This window comes from Elaeis guineensis, chromosome 2, assembly GCF_000442705.2.
Source record: "Elaeis guineensis isolate ETL-2024a chromosome 2, EG11, whole genome shotgun sequence".
NCBI classification, from domain to species: domain Eukaryota; kingdom Viridiplantae; phylum Streptophyta; class Magnoliopsida; order Arecales; family Arecaceae; genus Elaeis; species Elaeis guineensis.
In genome coordinates, this window is record NC_025994.2 from 107,239,927 (window position 1) to 107,251,266 (window position 11,340).

At 36.9% G+C, this 11,340-nt stretch overlaps 2 protein-coding genes across 6 annotated transcripts in view; one reads left to right on the forward strand and one right to left on the reverse strand.

The window, feature by feature from the left end:
• Window positions 1–5,282, reverse strand: part of LOC105036594 (plant cysteine oxidase 4) — a 15,409-nt gene extending 10,127 nt beyond the window's left edge. For 2 of the 5 annotated variants that reach the window (XR_012139040.1, XM_073252580.1), the window contains exons 1-3: window positions 5,127–5,254; window positions 2,601–3,532; window positions 1,643–1,865 (exon numbers count right to left, since the gene is read on the reverse strand). Coding sequence is in view for 1 of the 5 variants with exons in the window: in XM_073252580.1 (XP_073108681.1) it covers window positions 1,643–1,865; window positions 2,601–2,669 (292 nt within the window). In the remaining 4 variants the exon portion in view is untranslated. Of the gene's footprint in view, window positions 1–1,642; window positions 1,866–2,600; window positions 3,533–4,861; window positions 5,036–5,126 lie in introns of all 5 variants that reach the window. The other 3 variants (XR_012139039.1, XR_012139042.1, XR_012139041.1) reach the window with 3 other exon arrangements.
• A 3,389-nt stretch (window positions 5,283–8,671) lies between these two features.
• LOC105047363 (multiprotein-bridging factor 1b) overlaps window positions 8,672–11,340 on the forward strand; it is a 28,070-nt gene continuing 25,401 nt past the window's right edge. Inside the window, exon 1 of the mRNA XM_010926277.4 lies at window positions 8,672–9,065. Coding sequence (XP_010924579.2) covers window positions 8,924–9,065 — 142 coding nt within the window. The 5' untranslated portion in view covers window positions 8,672–8,923. The remainder of the gene's footprint in view (window positions 9,066–11,340) is intronic.

The following is an 11,340-nucleotide window of genomic DNA, read 5'->3' on the forward strand; positions in this document are numbered from 1 at the left end:
TTCATCAACTTAATTTTAAGCACCTGAAAAGTGCACTGGATGACCATATTTGAGCTGGAATATGAACAGCTCCTTGATCGTCCAAGTGGCTGGTTATATAGTTTAGAGAATCTCCAAACAAACTAAATCTCTTATGAACTTTTAGGGTCAAAAGAATCTCCTTCATAGACTCCAATCACTGCAAAAGATTTTCTCCTCACCCTAACAGTAGGATTAACAGAATAACCAAATATTTGTGTTCACATCCCTTAAAGATTGTTTTCACTACTCTAACCTCAGGAGTTGTTGAGATAATCAAAAGATTATTCATACCCCTCAGCACCATCAACCAATAAATTTTGATAATAGTGAATATTTTCATGAAGCTGCCAATGAAGACCTAAATAGTTTAAATAAGAAATGATGGTCTTATTGGGCATCAGCCTTTTCCTCAAGCATATTATAACCTTCTAAATCACCCTAGATACAAAGAAAGAGCAAAAAGAATTAAAAGAAAGTTCACTCCAACAGATGACACAAGTCAATTATAGATATATCATGTTTGATACAACAGTCAATTATGGATATAACATGTATTTCAATATTTTAACATTTTAATTCAAAAATATATCTCAAAGTTTATTTGTCCCTCTTTGTCACTCAATCAGTTAAAACATAACTGCTTGAATTGGCAGTGGGTACAGGAGCACATATGGGTGGTGCAGCGAATTATTAACTCCAAAAGAGAAAACTCCTAGGAAATGTATGGGTAGATTACTAAATAGTCAGACCCCATAATTTTGCTGTCGTATTATCACTCATACAGATGATATAACGATTGCACATTAGCAAAATTAATGACAAAGATTATAAAAAAGATTTTTTTTAAAAAAAAGAACTAAATGAATGCCATCTAAACAATGTAAGATTGATATGATAAGGTTATCCATAATTAAATAAAAGATCATCGATCAAGCTGCAGTAGAGATCTTTCGAGAATAATGTGCCAAATCAAAATGCAGAAGCCAGAGTTCACAATTAGCATGGTCCCCTAGGCAAAAGATAGAAGCTAATAGAATCATCCCTTCTAGTATTAGAAGCTTCATTTTATTATATATAACAGTTTTGAATCTTCATTATTTCTTATCAGAATTTTTGAATCTTCATTACACATTTCATACGACCGTGCCATCATACTCAGTTAAACAAAAAAAAAAAAAGCCCAATAACTTATAACATATACAGCAAGCCTTTGAAACAATTTGAGCTACATACTAATATAAAGTATGAAGCTAGCACGACATATACAGATTATTATGTTATTAGCTTACAAGCTGCTAAATATTATAAATAAAACATGAAGATGGTAATGTTACCACAAAAACAAAACTCTTATATATGTATATAAGTCATCAGCATGATCAACAAGCGATGTCCTTGTTTATGCATTTGTATTTTAAAGTTATAAGAGTAATTAGAAAGTCATATCCACACATATACAAATATATACATATACACATGCATATGCATGCATGCATCCATCCATCCATACATGTATAATATATATATAAATATGAAAATTTAGCCCTTGTAACAATCATATAAACTTGGCTTCCAAGACATGTAGGAAATATATAGATATAACAACAAATTTTTGCCTCACCTAAAATCGAGCGAACATGCTCCAGAGCTTCTGGAGATATAGGTCCATTAGGAGAGAACGAGACTTTACATGCATCATATAGCCTTTGGATTGCAGGCATACTACAGGACAGGATGAAGTAACCAGTAGATTCAAGCAGACTGGAACAGGAAGTTAGAAAGCCTTCACCAAATGTATCTCTTAACAAGTACAACAGTGTGTCAATCAAGGATTTCAAGTTGACCTGGTATAAAAAGTTCAAAACTTTATTGCCCTGTCTCATTTGATATCAAAACAGTTAAAGAAAGAGTTTATCTGGTAATATGAACTAAGATGGCGTGAAGATATCTTCATGGTTGTTAATATATTAATTTTGATTAGGCTTCCCCACAACATGTGCCAGCAGAATGCAATAAAGACAGAATCACAGATTGTTATAACAATTATCCTAGTCAATGGTTGAAGTATAAAACCAGAGGCAGTGGTTTCCTGTGCATGTCAATAGATGGAATGAAAGTTGGCACCAGCAACTACAAAATCAGGCTGTCAGTAATAGTCACGGGCAGATTTCTCTTTCTAGTTTTGACCCCTTGTTTTTCTTAATGGGAAAGCAATAAAGAACACATTGTGATATCATAAAATGAAAAATATAATGAGAAATGAGAAGTTGCGACAAAGATCAACAGATTGTCAGGGGAACTATTAAAAACAATAAAACAGAGAAAGTGGCTGAAGAATGTCTGAAAAGGTGCAACAATAAATTCCACATAACTAGCAAGAGGGAGTTGCTCGTGATGTGAACCATGGTTATAGCTATATAACCTCATTGGTAGGATAGAAGGGAAAAAAAACTTCAAATTATGCTTAACCATTTGGAAAAAATTTTATGGTAAGAAGAATATATTATTGACTGATGAAGAATTATAACACAAGGAAAATTTCAACAAACAAAGCCTAAGCAATAATATGACTATCTTACATCATTGCAACTGATGATATGTGCGTAGTATATGCACATCCTATTTGGCAGTTGGTTTAGTAGTACCATAGCGTGATTCTAAGTTCAGCTTGAACCCCACAATTTATGTTCAATATTTTTGTGGCAAGAATGCCATGACTTGCCAAAAAAAATTTTCACTACAAAAAATCAAGGGAGGCAATATAGCACAATCACTGTAATGAGACCAATATTTTAAATCCCCTAGGATAGAGGTGCCCCAGTTTCTCCACAAAGCAAGACGCCACACTGTCCCCCTGTTCCAGCTGCCATCCCTGTACGTACCCTGGTGCCTGTCCCCTTCTTCTTTCCTTTATGTCTTTCTTCCTCTATTTGTCTCTTTTTCTTCTTTCCTTCCTTTCCTTTTGTTTTTAAAACTTCCTTCCTTCCTTTCTTTCCTTTTTCTTCTTCTTTCTTTCCCTTTTTCCTTATTTCATTCCTCTTTCTTATTCTCCCTACCTTACTTTTTTTCTTCTTTCTTTCATTTCTTCTGTCCTTCTTTCTTTCTTTCCTTTCTTCTTTCCCTTTTTTTATTTTTTTTCTTCTCCCTTCCTTCCTTTCTTCCCTTTTTCTTCTTCTTTCCTTCCTTTCTATTCTTCATTTTCCCTTGATTTCTTTGTAACTTTTCTTCTTGTTTCCTTCCTTTCTTTTTGCTTTTTCTTCTTCTCTCCTTTCTTTCTTTCCTTCATCTTTTTTCTTCTTTCCCCATGTGGATGAGTTTCAGATTCCCACCCCACAGTAACAAAATGAGACACCATCCTGCCAGCATTTAAAACATTGAAAGAGTCCATATTTCATATTTGAGCAGCAACGTCTTTCACTTGACTCTCAAGTTTGTTAAGGCATTTGTAGGCCTTGGTCTTGGTCAAGCTAAGAGGTTGGACCATCAAGCAAAAAGGCCGCTCCTTCCTTCCCTTCAATTGATGGACAATATGTTATTTTATAGAAATATCCAAAATCATCATCAAAAAATAGCCCATTAATGAGAGCATATTAAGAGAAGATGTATAATTGAGATGAGCTCAAGCTAGCTAGGCCTAACCTAAGCTCAATGCCTCATCCAACTCCAAACCACCCTCAAGTTGTTCGCAAATAGCTCGCTTGTGAGATTTGCTAAGAGCTTAAGGCCCCACACACTTCCCCCTACACATAAACACACACTCTCTCTCTCAACTAGTTTCCACGACCAGATTTCAGCATAATAATTGAAGCATGTTCTTCTTATTTTTCCCAAATTATGTTACTAGAAAAAAATTTTACATATAAAACATTTTATCTACAAAATAGTAACTTATATGATAATCCGCATGCATGCACAAAATAGTAACTTATATGATAATACGCACGCACGCATACATACATACATATTAAAGTATATGCATATATATACATATATATTAAAGTAGATTTTATGTTTAACTAAAGCAATCTTGAACAAGCTAGACAAAGTTCAAGCTCAGTTCATCTATTAGTCAAGTGACCGCAAATCTAACCAAACACAAGCTTCTCATGAAAAGCTTCCTCATAAGATAGCCCTAATTAAGAGTAGAAGCATTGTTTAACACAAAATGAAGGGTTAAAATTATAGCTATGTGGTTGAATTTGGTCTCTTGAACTGCTGCCAAGCACAATAAGATTCTTGATGGAAAAAAAACATATGCCCACTAATTACTTTCAATAATGCCTATTGCCAGGAGAACTTCTTCTCATTCCTTTCCCATAAAATGTTGATCTTCATCACATGCATCAAAATTTTTAGCTCAACACATATTTCTAACCACCTCCTAAAAAATCAGGCCCTTCTTGCATTGGCCAGTAACAGAAGTGCCACAGAATTCGAATCATGTGAGGATAAATGCCCCACACCAAATAATAAATTGATGACCCTCTTTGCTTCTCCCTCTCTTAATTTGCGTTATCAAATAATTTGACTTGCTTGTTTCTTGATTTTGCCGCCCCTAAAAAAAACAGAAAAAAGACTCTGCGAACAAAAAGAATCACTGCCATAATTTGGAGCAATCGTACTAATTGTCCAGATAAAGAATCAAAACAATAACACCGGATGTCGAATCACCTGTTTTGAGATAAAGAATTAAACTATAACACGGGTTGTCAAACCACCTGTTTTCGAATCAAAGAAACCCTCTTTTTTTCCCCTCCGAAATCTGTAACTCGTGAAGAACAAGAAAAAGAACCCGAAAAAATAAAGCGTGAGCGCTTGCAATTAAAGAATCTTAACTAACCAATAAAATCCGAGTTCCAAATTCCCCTTCGTCCCGGCTCCAATCAATCACAAAACATCTCTCAACAAATCAACAACCCCAGTGGTCACACGCTGAAAACCTAAAACCAATATCAAAACAATGCCAACCCTCCTCCATCCGTCCTCCCATCAAAAACCACAATCACCTCTCAATCTCCAGCCAAAAAACAGAGAGGTCATATACATCAAGATTGCATCGAATTCATACAGAATAGATATAGAAAGAGTAGAAGAATCCGAAGTACCTCGGCTTAGGGTTTCTTTTTGGACCAGTATTAGGACAAGGAGTACCGGCGAAATCGTCGTAGAGATGAGGGTGAAGCCAGCGCCCAACTCGATCCGCTGGGCTTTACTTGCCTGCTAGAATACCATTTCCCGGATACGGCGCTGCTGGATTTTGTTGCGCCCAACAGTGGACCAAGGACGGTGACATCCGCCACGTGGGAGCTTTTGAGGCCTCACGTAGCGCATGTGACTCCCTGGAAGGAACACGGGTTAATTGCTGTTTCCTCTCGTGACAATTCTAAATCCGTCCAACGAAATCACTGCCATCACATACTTTGCTGTTCGTCGTGAGGCTGGAGCATCAGGGTATTTTTGTGTCTTAGACAATCGGATCAAATTAAATCATAAATAAATTAAATTATAAATAAATCGAATTAAAAAATAATTAATTTAAATCGGATTTATTTATTAAATAGATCAAAAATTTAAATTTGAATCTAATTTAATTATTAAATAAATAATCTAATCTGATTTATTTAATCTATTTATTAAATAGATCAAATTAGATTGAATGGATTAAATATATTAAACGGGTTAAACGAATTAAACGGATCAAATTAAATAGATCAAAAACAGATTAAACAGATTTTAAACAGGTTAAACGGATCTTAAATAGATGAAACATATTAAATAGGTTGGATTACATAGCTCAGAAATAGATTAAACAGGTTAAATGAATTATATGACTCAACCCGATCTGAATATTAAACAGGTTAAATGGGTCATATATCTAAAATTCATATCCGATCCATTTATTAAACAGATTAAATGGATTGATCCGTTTATAATTCGAATCCGTTTAGTCTAAATTTAAATCTATTTATAGCAGATCGAACACGAATCGAATTGACGAATCGGATCATATTTTGCCAACTCTAATTTCTATCTGGATTAGCTTTACCATTGGGTGCTGAAATCGCTCATTGTTATGTGACCCAAAAAAAAAAAAAAAATTGCACCCGCAAAATTGGTGATTGTGATTTGACAATGAATATGATCAAGAATAACGCATAAAAATTTCACCATTGGTCAAGGATAACTGTGAATCACATTTCGAACCGGATAATAATGCTGTAATTTTGTTATAAAGGCATAATGTCTATTATTATTTAAATCTTTATTGTTACCATGAGGTAGACTCCCTTTGAAACTGCTATAAGTATAATAATATTTATAATGGTTGATAGTAAAAGCAAGAATTTGTTTGGAGGCATGATGTGTTGGATTTGGATTGTATCTTTTGTACAAAAAAATCATTCATCTTTTTCTACAACATCATTAGATTGTGCAATAGTCATTTTAAAATCTACATAGACTTGTGAAAGAAATAGATTTGAGTATTTTGCAATATATGTAAAGCATATGATCCAAAGATGATCAATCATTCATTTGCAATTTAATGGACTGAGATATGATAGGTTTGTCTTGTGAAATTGCATGCCACAAGTAAGTACCGCCATTAGTATTTACAAACCAAGCCATGTCTTTATTTTGGTTGGGGTAGGATAACCACAATTTAGCAAAAGTGGAGAGATACGCACTAATGAGATATAACAGTTGAAATGAAAAATAGATGACCAAAATAAAAGACCACTAAAATAGCACTTGAAATTGTATTTGTAAATATGTTATCAATCTAAGTTCATTCTCTTGCAAAAGTCATATTTGAAAGCCTTTTGCATGTGCCTGCGTATATTTTTCTTTAGTTTGATATCATGCATGTACGGGGCAATATCCAAAGGAATGCTCGTAAATAGAAAAAAAAATAAAAAAAAAATTATATTTCTACAAGGGTATCTACTATTGCTACTAGTTAACACTTTGACATCCTAGAGGTTGGATTTAGCACCTCCCCCAATGCAGATGCTAAAGAGAGCAATGTTAGTCAAAAGGCCCAAGTCCCATTGGCAGATTTTAAATGATTCAAATTTTAGCTATAAATTGTTTAAGATATTTTAACGCTATTGCGATTGTATGCTTTTAATGAATTCATTAATTTTTTCTCTGGCTTTCAAATCTTTAACTTAGCTATTGGTTACTTGCCAAAGTAAATTAAGAAGCATATCATGGTATATTCAGCATTATTTATCGAGTTTGATGTCAACAAAAATTTAGTTTGGATGAACTATTCATAAAGGTACATCCATATTTTTGTGTAATTCAATTTTGAATGATTTTGATTCATTTCCATGCTTCTGAATATTAGAATCTTTACTCATAGCTTGATTCATTTCCCAATAACTTATCCAAAAATATAAATAAGCATATCAGTTATATTCAGCAAACACTCTTGTATTTATTTATCTATCTTCAGATTGTTCTCTTTAGCTCCTAAATAATGATCATTTGCTTTATGGTCTTCAGATTCTGCATAAAAAATTTCTAAAATGGCCCATATAAGCTTTATGGCGATATATTTTATCCATTTTTGCTCCTCGTGTTCTATAAAATAGGGATAAAACCTTTTGATTTCTTCATTTCTTTGAGATGCTGGACTTTTTTTTTTTGGTTTACCTAGACCTTTAGTTTGAAGTGGGGATTGATTTATTAACTATAGTACGGCTACTATCATGTCCAAACTATTTCATTCATGAAAAGAATGAGAAAGAGAACAATTATAAATAAGAAAAAGAGAAGCAACCCAAGATAGTAGATGAGGACATGAGAACTAATGAAGAACATCTAATATTCAATCTTGGAGAAGAAAAGTTCATGGATGATGAAACTAGAGAAAATCAAATCATAGAATAAGAAAATTAAACTTCTTCACGGAAAATGCCTTTTAAGATAAATAATCATCTCACTGGCACTATCTTTTTTTTAAAAAATTAAATTACAAAAAATCCACCAAATATTTTCATTTATTACATTTTCATCAAATCATTCATAAAACCTACATTCACATTCTGTTAAATGAACGACATTAATAAATCATTTATTTTATATAAAAAATTAAAATTATCCTTAAACGAAGAGAATGATACATACAATTTTTATTTTTTTGTATCATTTGATGGATGTTATATTACTTAAAGTTATTTTTGTTATTTTTGAAAAATTTTCTGGTATAGTATTTGAATTTTATTTAAGGTTAATGGTTTGCCTTATGAGTTAAAAGTATGGAACAAAAATAAACGTCGGAGGATAAATATAAAATTTTAAATTATTAAATTATTAAATGTAAGTGTAATTCATCCTTACTCTTAGAGGATTTTAATAATCGACTCTTTTTTCTAAATAAATAAATCAGCTGGTCATGGTTTGCTTTGTGGTACATATCGATGGCATGCCTGATGGACCCTTTTATACTGTGCAATAACTTTCTATTGAAATGTACTGGCATGAAGTGTGGATATATGTAGATTGTTTTACCGAAAAAAATCGGTTTGTTTTACTGGAAAAAACCAACCCAAGATGACGGACGGGTAGCATTAGCGTATGTCTTTACCGGCACATGGAAGATCCGATAAAATCCCGCGCAGCCATCCACTCGGAGTTCCGTATTGTATTGTCGTGAGTTTGGGTTGCGCTATTGGTGGATGGCGAGCGGACGCTGGGATACGTTGACGGAGCGGTGATCGCATATCGGCTCGAAATAATTAAATACCTAAAGGTCACCTTTGGAGCTTCTCATTTCCTCTTCCTCCGTTTCTCTTCTCCCTCGAGTTCAGATCACCTTCTCTCCTTCTCTCTAAACCCTAGGGTGCGAGCCATCGATCGAATCGAGTGATCTAGCGATCGATCGGCGAGGGTTGTAATGGCTGGGATTGGTCCGATCACCCAGGATTGGGATCCCATCATGATCCGCAAGAAGGGCCCCAACGTCACCGCAAAGAAGGACGAGAAGGCTGTCAACGCCGCCCGACGCAGTGGAGCTGAGATCGACACCGTAAAGAAGTGTATGCGATTATAATCTTCCCTTTTTTTTCCCTATTCGATTGCCATGGATGCTAGGTTTTCTATCTTTTATCTGTTTGTTTTTCATGCCTCTCTTTTTTCCCGTTGAAATTAATGAAATATCATTCGTACTTTGATTCCAAGTTTCTAGTTGATGCAATGAGTTTTCCTAGGTTTTGGATGATTTCTGAGGTCAACTTGTCCGCGAAAAGAGATTCTTCTTTTCTTGATATCAGATTTTTTTTTGGGTCTGATTATTTGCATACATATGGTGTGATTAAGGATCTTTTTTTTCCCCTTTTTTTTGGTTAATGCTCTGGCTGGTTGCCAAAAAAAAAAGGAAAAATGAAAAAAAAAACAAAGATACATCAATGGAAGAAAAAAAGGAAATTAATAAGAATGATAGAAAAAGAAAATTAAGTATTTTATTGAAGAAAAATTGCGATGAAAGAAAAAAGTGGTTATTGTCGGTGTGAGGATATGTGTGTTTTGTCCATCGGTTGTGCACCAGGAGGTTTGCATACTGGGTGAGGAATTAAAATGACACTTTTTGACTAGCTTTTTTGGGTGAAGTATGGGTTATTGCAAATTATATCACAAGGGACTGGTCTCATTTGGAGCTTACCATGGATCAATTATGATAGGATTTGATTGGATTTGGATCCTTAGCCTGATGAGGATGTCCAAGTTTTTAGTGAGAGCATGTGCTTAGTCCCGACGTTAATTATGCATTGGAGAGATCTTGGGTATATGTATACACACTAACCAGCTCAAATAATACGACATCTTCTAGCTAGCCATTTTAGATGAGATCCAGGTTATTACAAATTATCTTGAACCACGTTTATCTTTATTTTCTATTAAAATCACTACCTACCTTCTGGAGAAGAAAATTTTCAGGAGAAAAGTTTGGTCTTATATTTTTACTTTGATTTTCTCTGTGGATTTTCTTTTCAGTAATAAACAACTAAAAAAAAGATAAAATTGCTGGTTTTTTCTTCATGGATTTCCTTTGATTTCTCTTCATGGACTTCCCAATATAGTTTCTTTTATTTCACTTTCCCGCACCAAATAGAGCCTAACTGTCAGCAATGGTTCTGTATAAAGTAAACTGGCACGTAGGAAGAAGATAAAATTGATAATTCCTAGGTTATGGTCAGCATATTTGTTGGGGGATACCCACCGACCGACCGACCGACTATCGGAGGGCCCGACCGGCTGGCGGTCCGACCGACCGACCGACTATCGGAGGGCCCGACCGGCTGGCGGCCCGACCACCCGACCGACTATCGAAGGGCCCGACCGGCTGGCAGCCCGACCGACTAACCAACGGCCCGACGGACGACTCTGACTGGCCGATCGTAAGTCGGGCGACAGGCCGACGGACGCCATCAGCGGCTAACTGCGGCCGTTCCACGGTCCATTCCCGACCGACTAAACCCAGAGGTCCGGTAGCCGACCCACATGAAGCTCGCCGACCGACGGAGGAGTCCGACGCCACTCTGCTGGCCACCGACCCTGGGTCGGCCGACTCCACCAACCGCCGTACGGCCGCCAGACGTTGTCAGCTCTGACACGGACATGCGGCATAGTTACCTAGGGGCATTGTCCCGCCGAGAGCCGGGTCAACCCTGGTGATTAGACGGCTACACGGCGACATGACATTTTCACGGCGGCTCTGACAGCCTACAGTGAGTTGACAGTTCCTCACTTGTCCGCGCCATTAATGATGGCGCCATACCGTGCTCCACTATATATATCGGGGAAGGCAACAGTGCAAGGGATCGATCCGCCCGTCTCTCCCACATACGCAGGCTCGCTCCTCTCTCTCCCTCTCCCTCTCTCCTTCTCAGAGCTCTCTGTCTGCATTTCACTGTTGCCCAGTCACCTCTCTGACTTGACCGTCGGAGGGTCCCCGCCGGAGCCGCCTCCAGTCAGTGCGGACTTCCTTTTGCAGGTGCACGCTTCCCGGCGATCGGGCGACGAGGCGATTGGCCGCAACAGATTGGCGCGCCAGGTAGGGGGACAGCATGACAAAGACAAGAGCTCAACGATCGAGAATCACTGGGTCGGCAAGGCGTTCTTCCCGCCGGGAAGAAGCCTCCCCGCCCCCACCGGCGGCGGAGCCTAGCTCTCCGCGCCCTGCAGTGACTACGGAGGTCCAGATTGCGGCCATCGTACGGCAGATGACCGTACTGACCGACGCAGTCAAAAGCCTCCAGCAACAACCGGCGGCCCGACCTATGCCCTCCAAGAGCAGCCGTCGACGACCGCGCC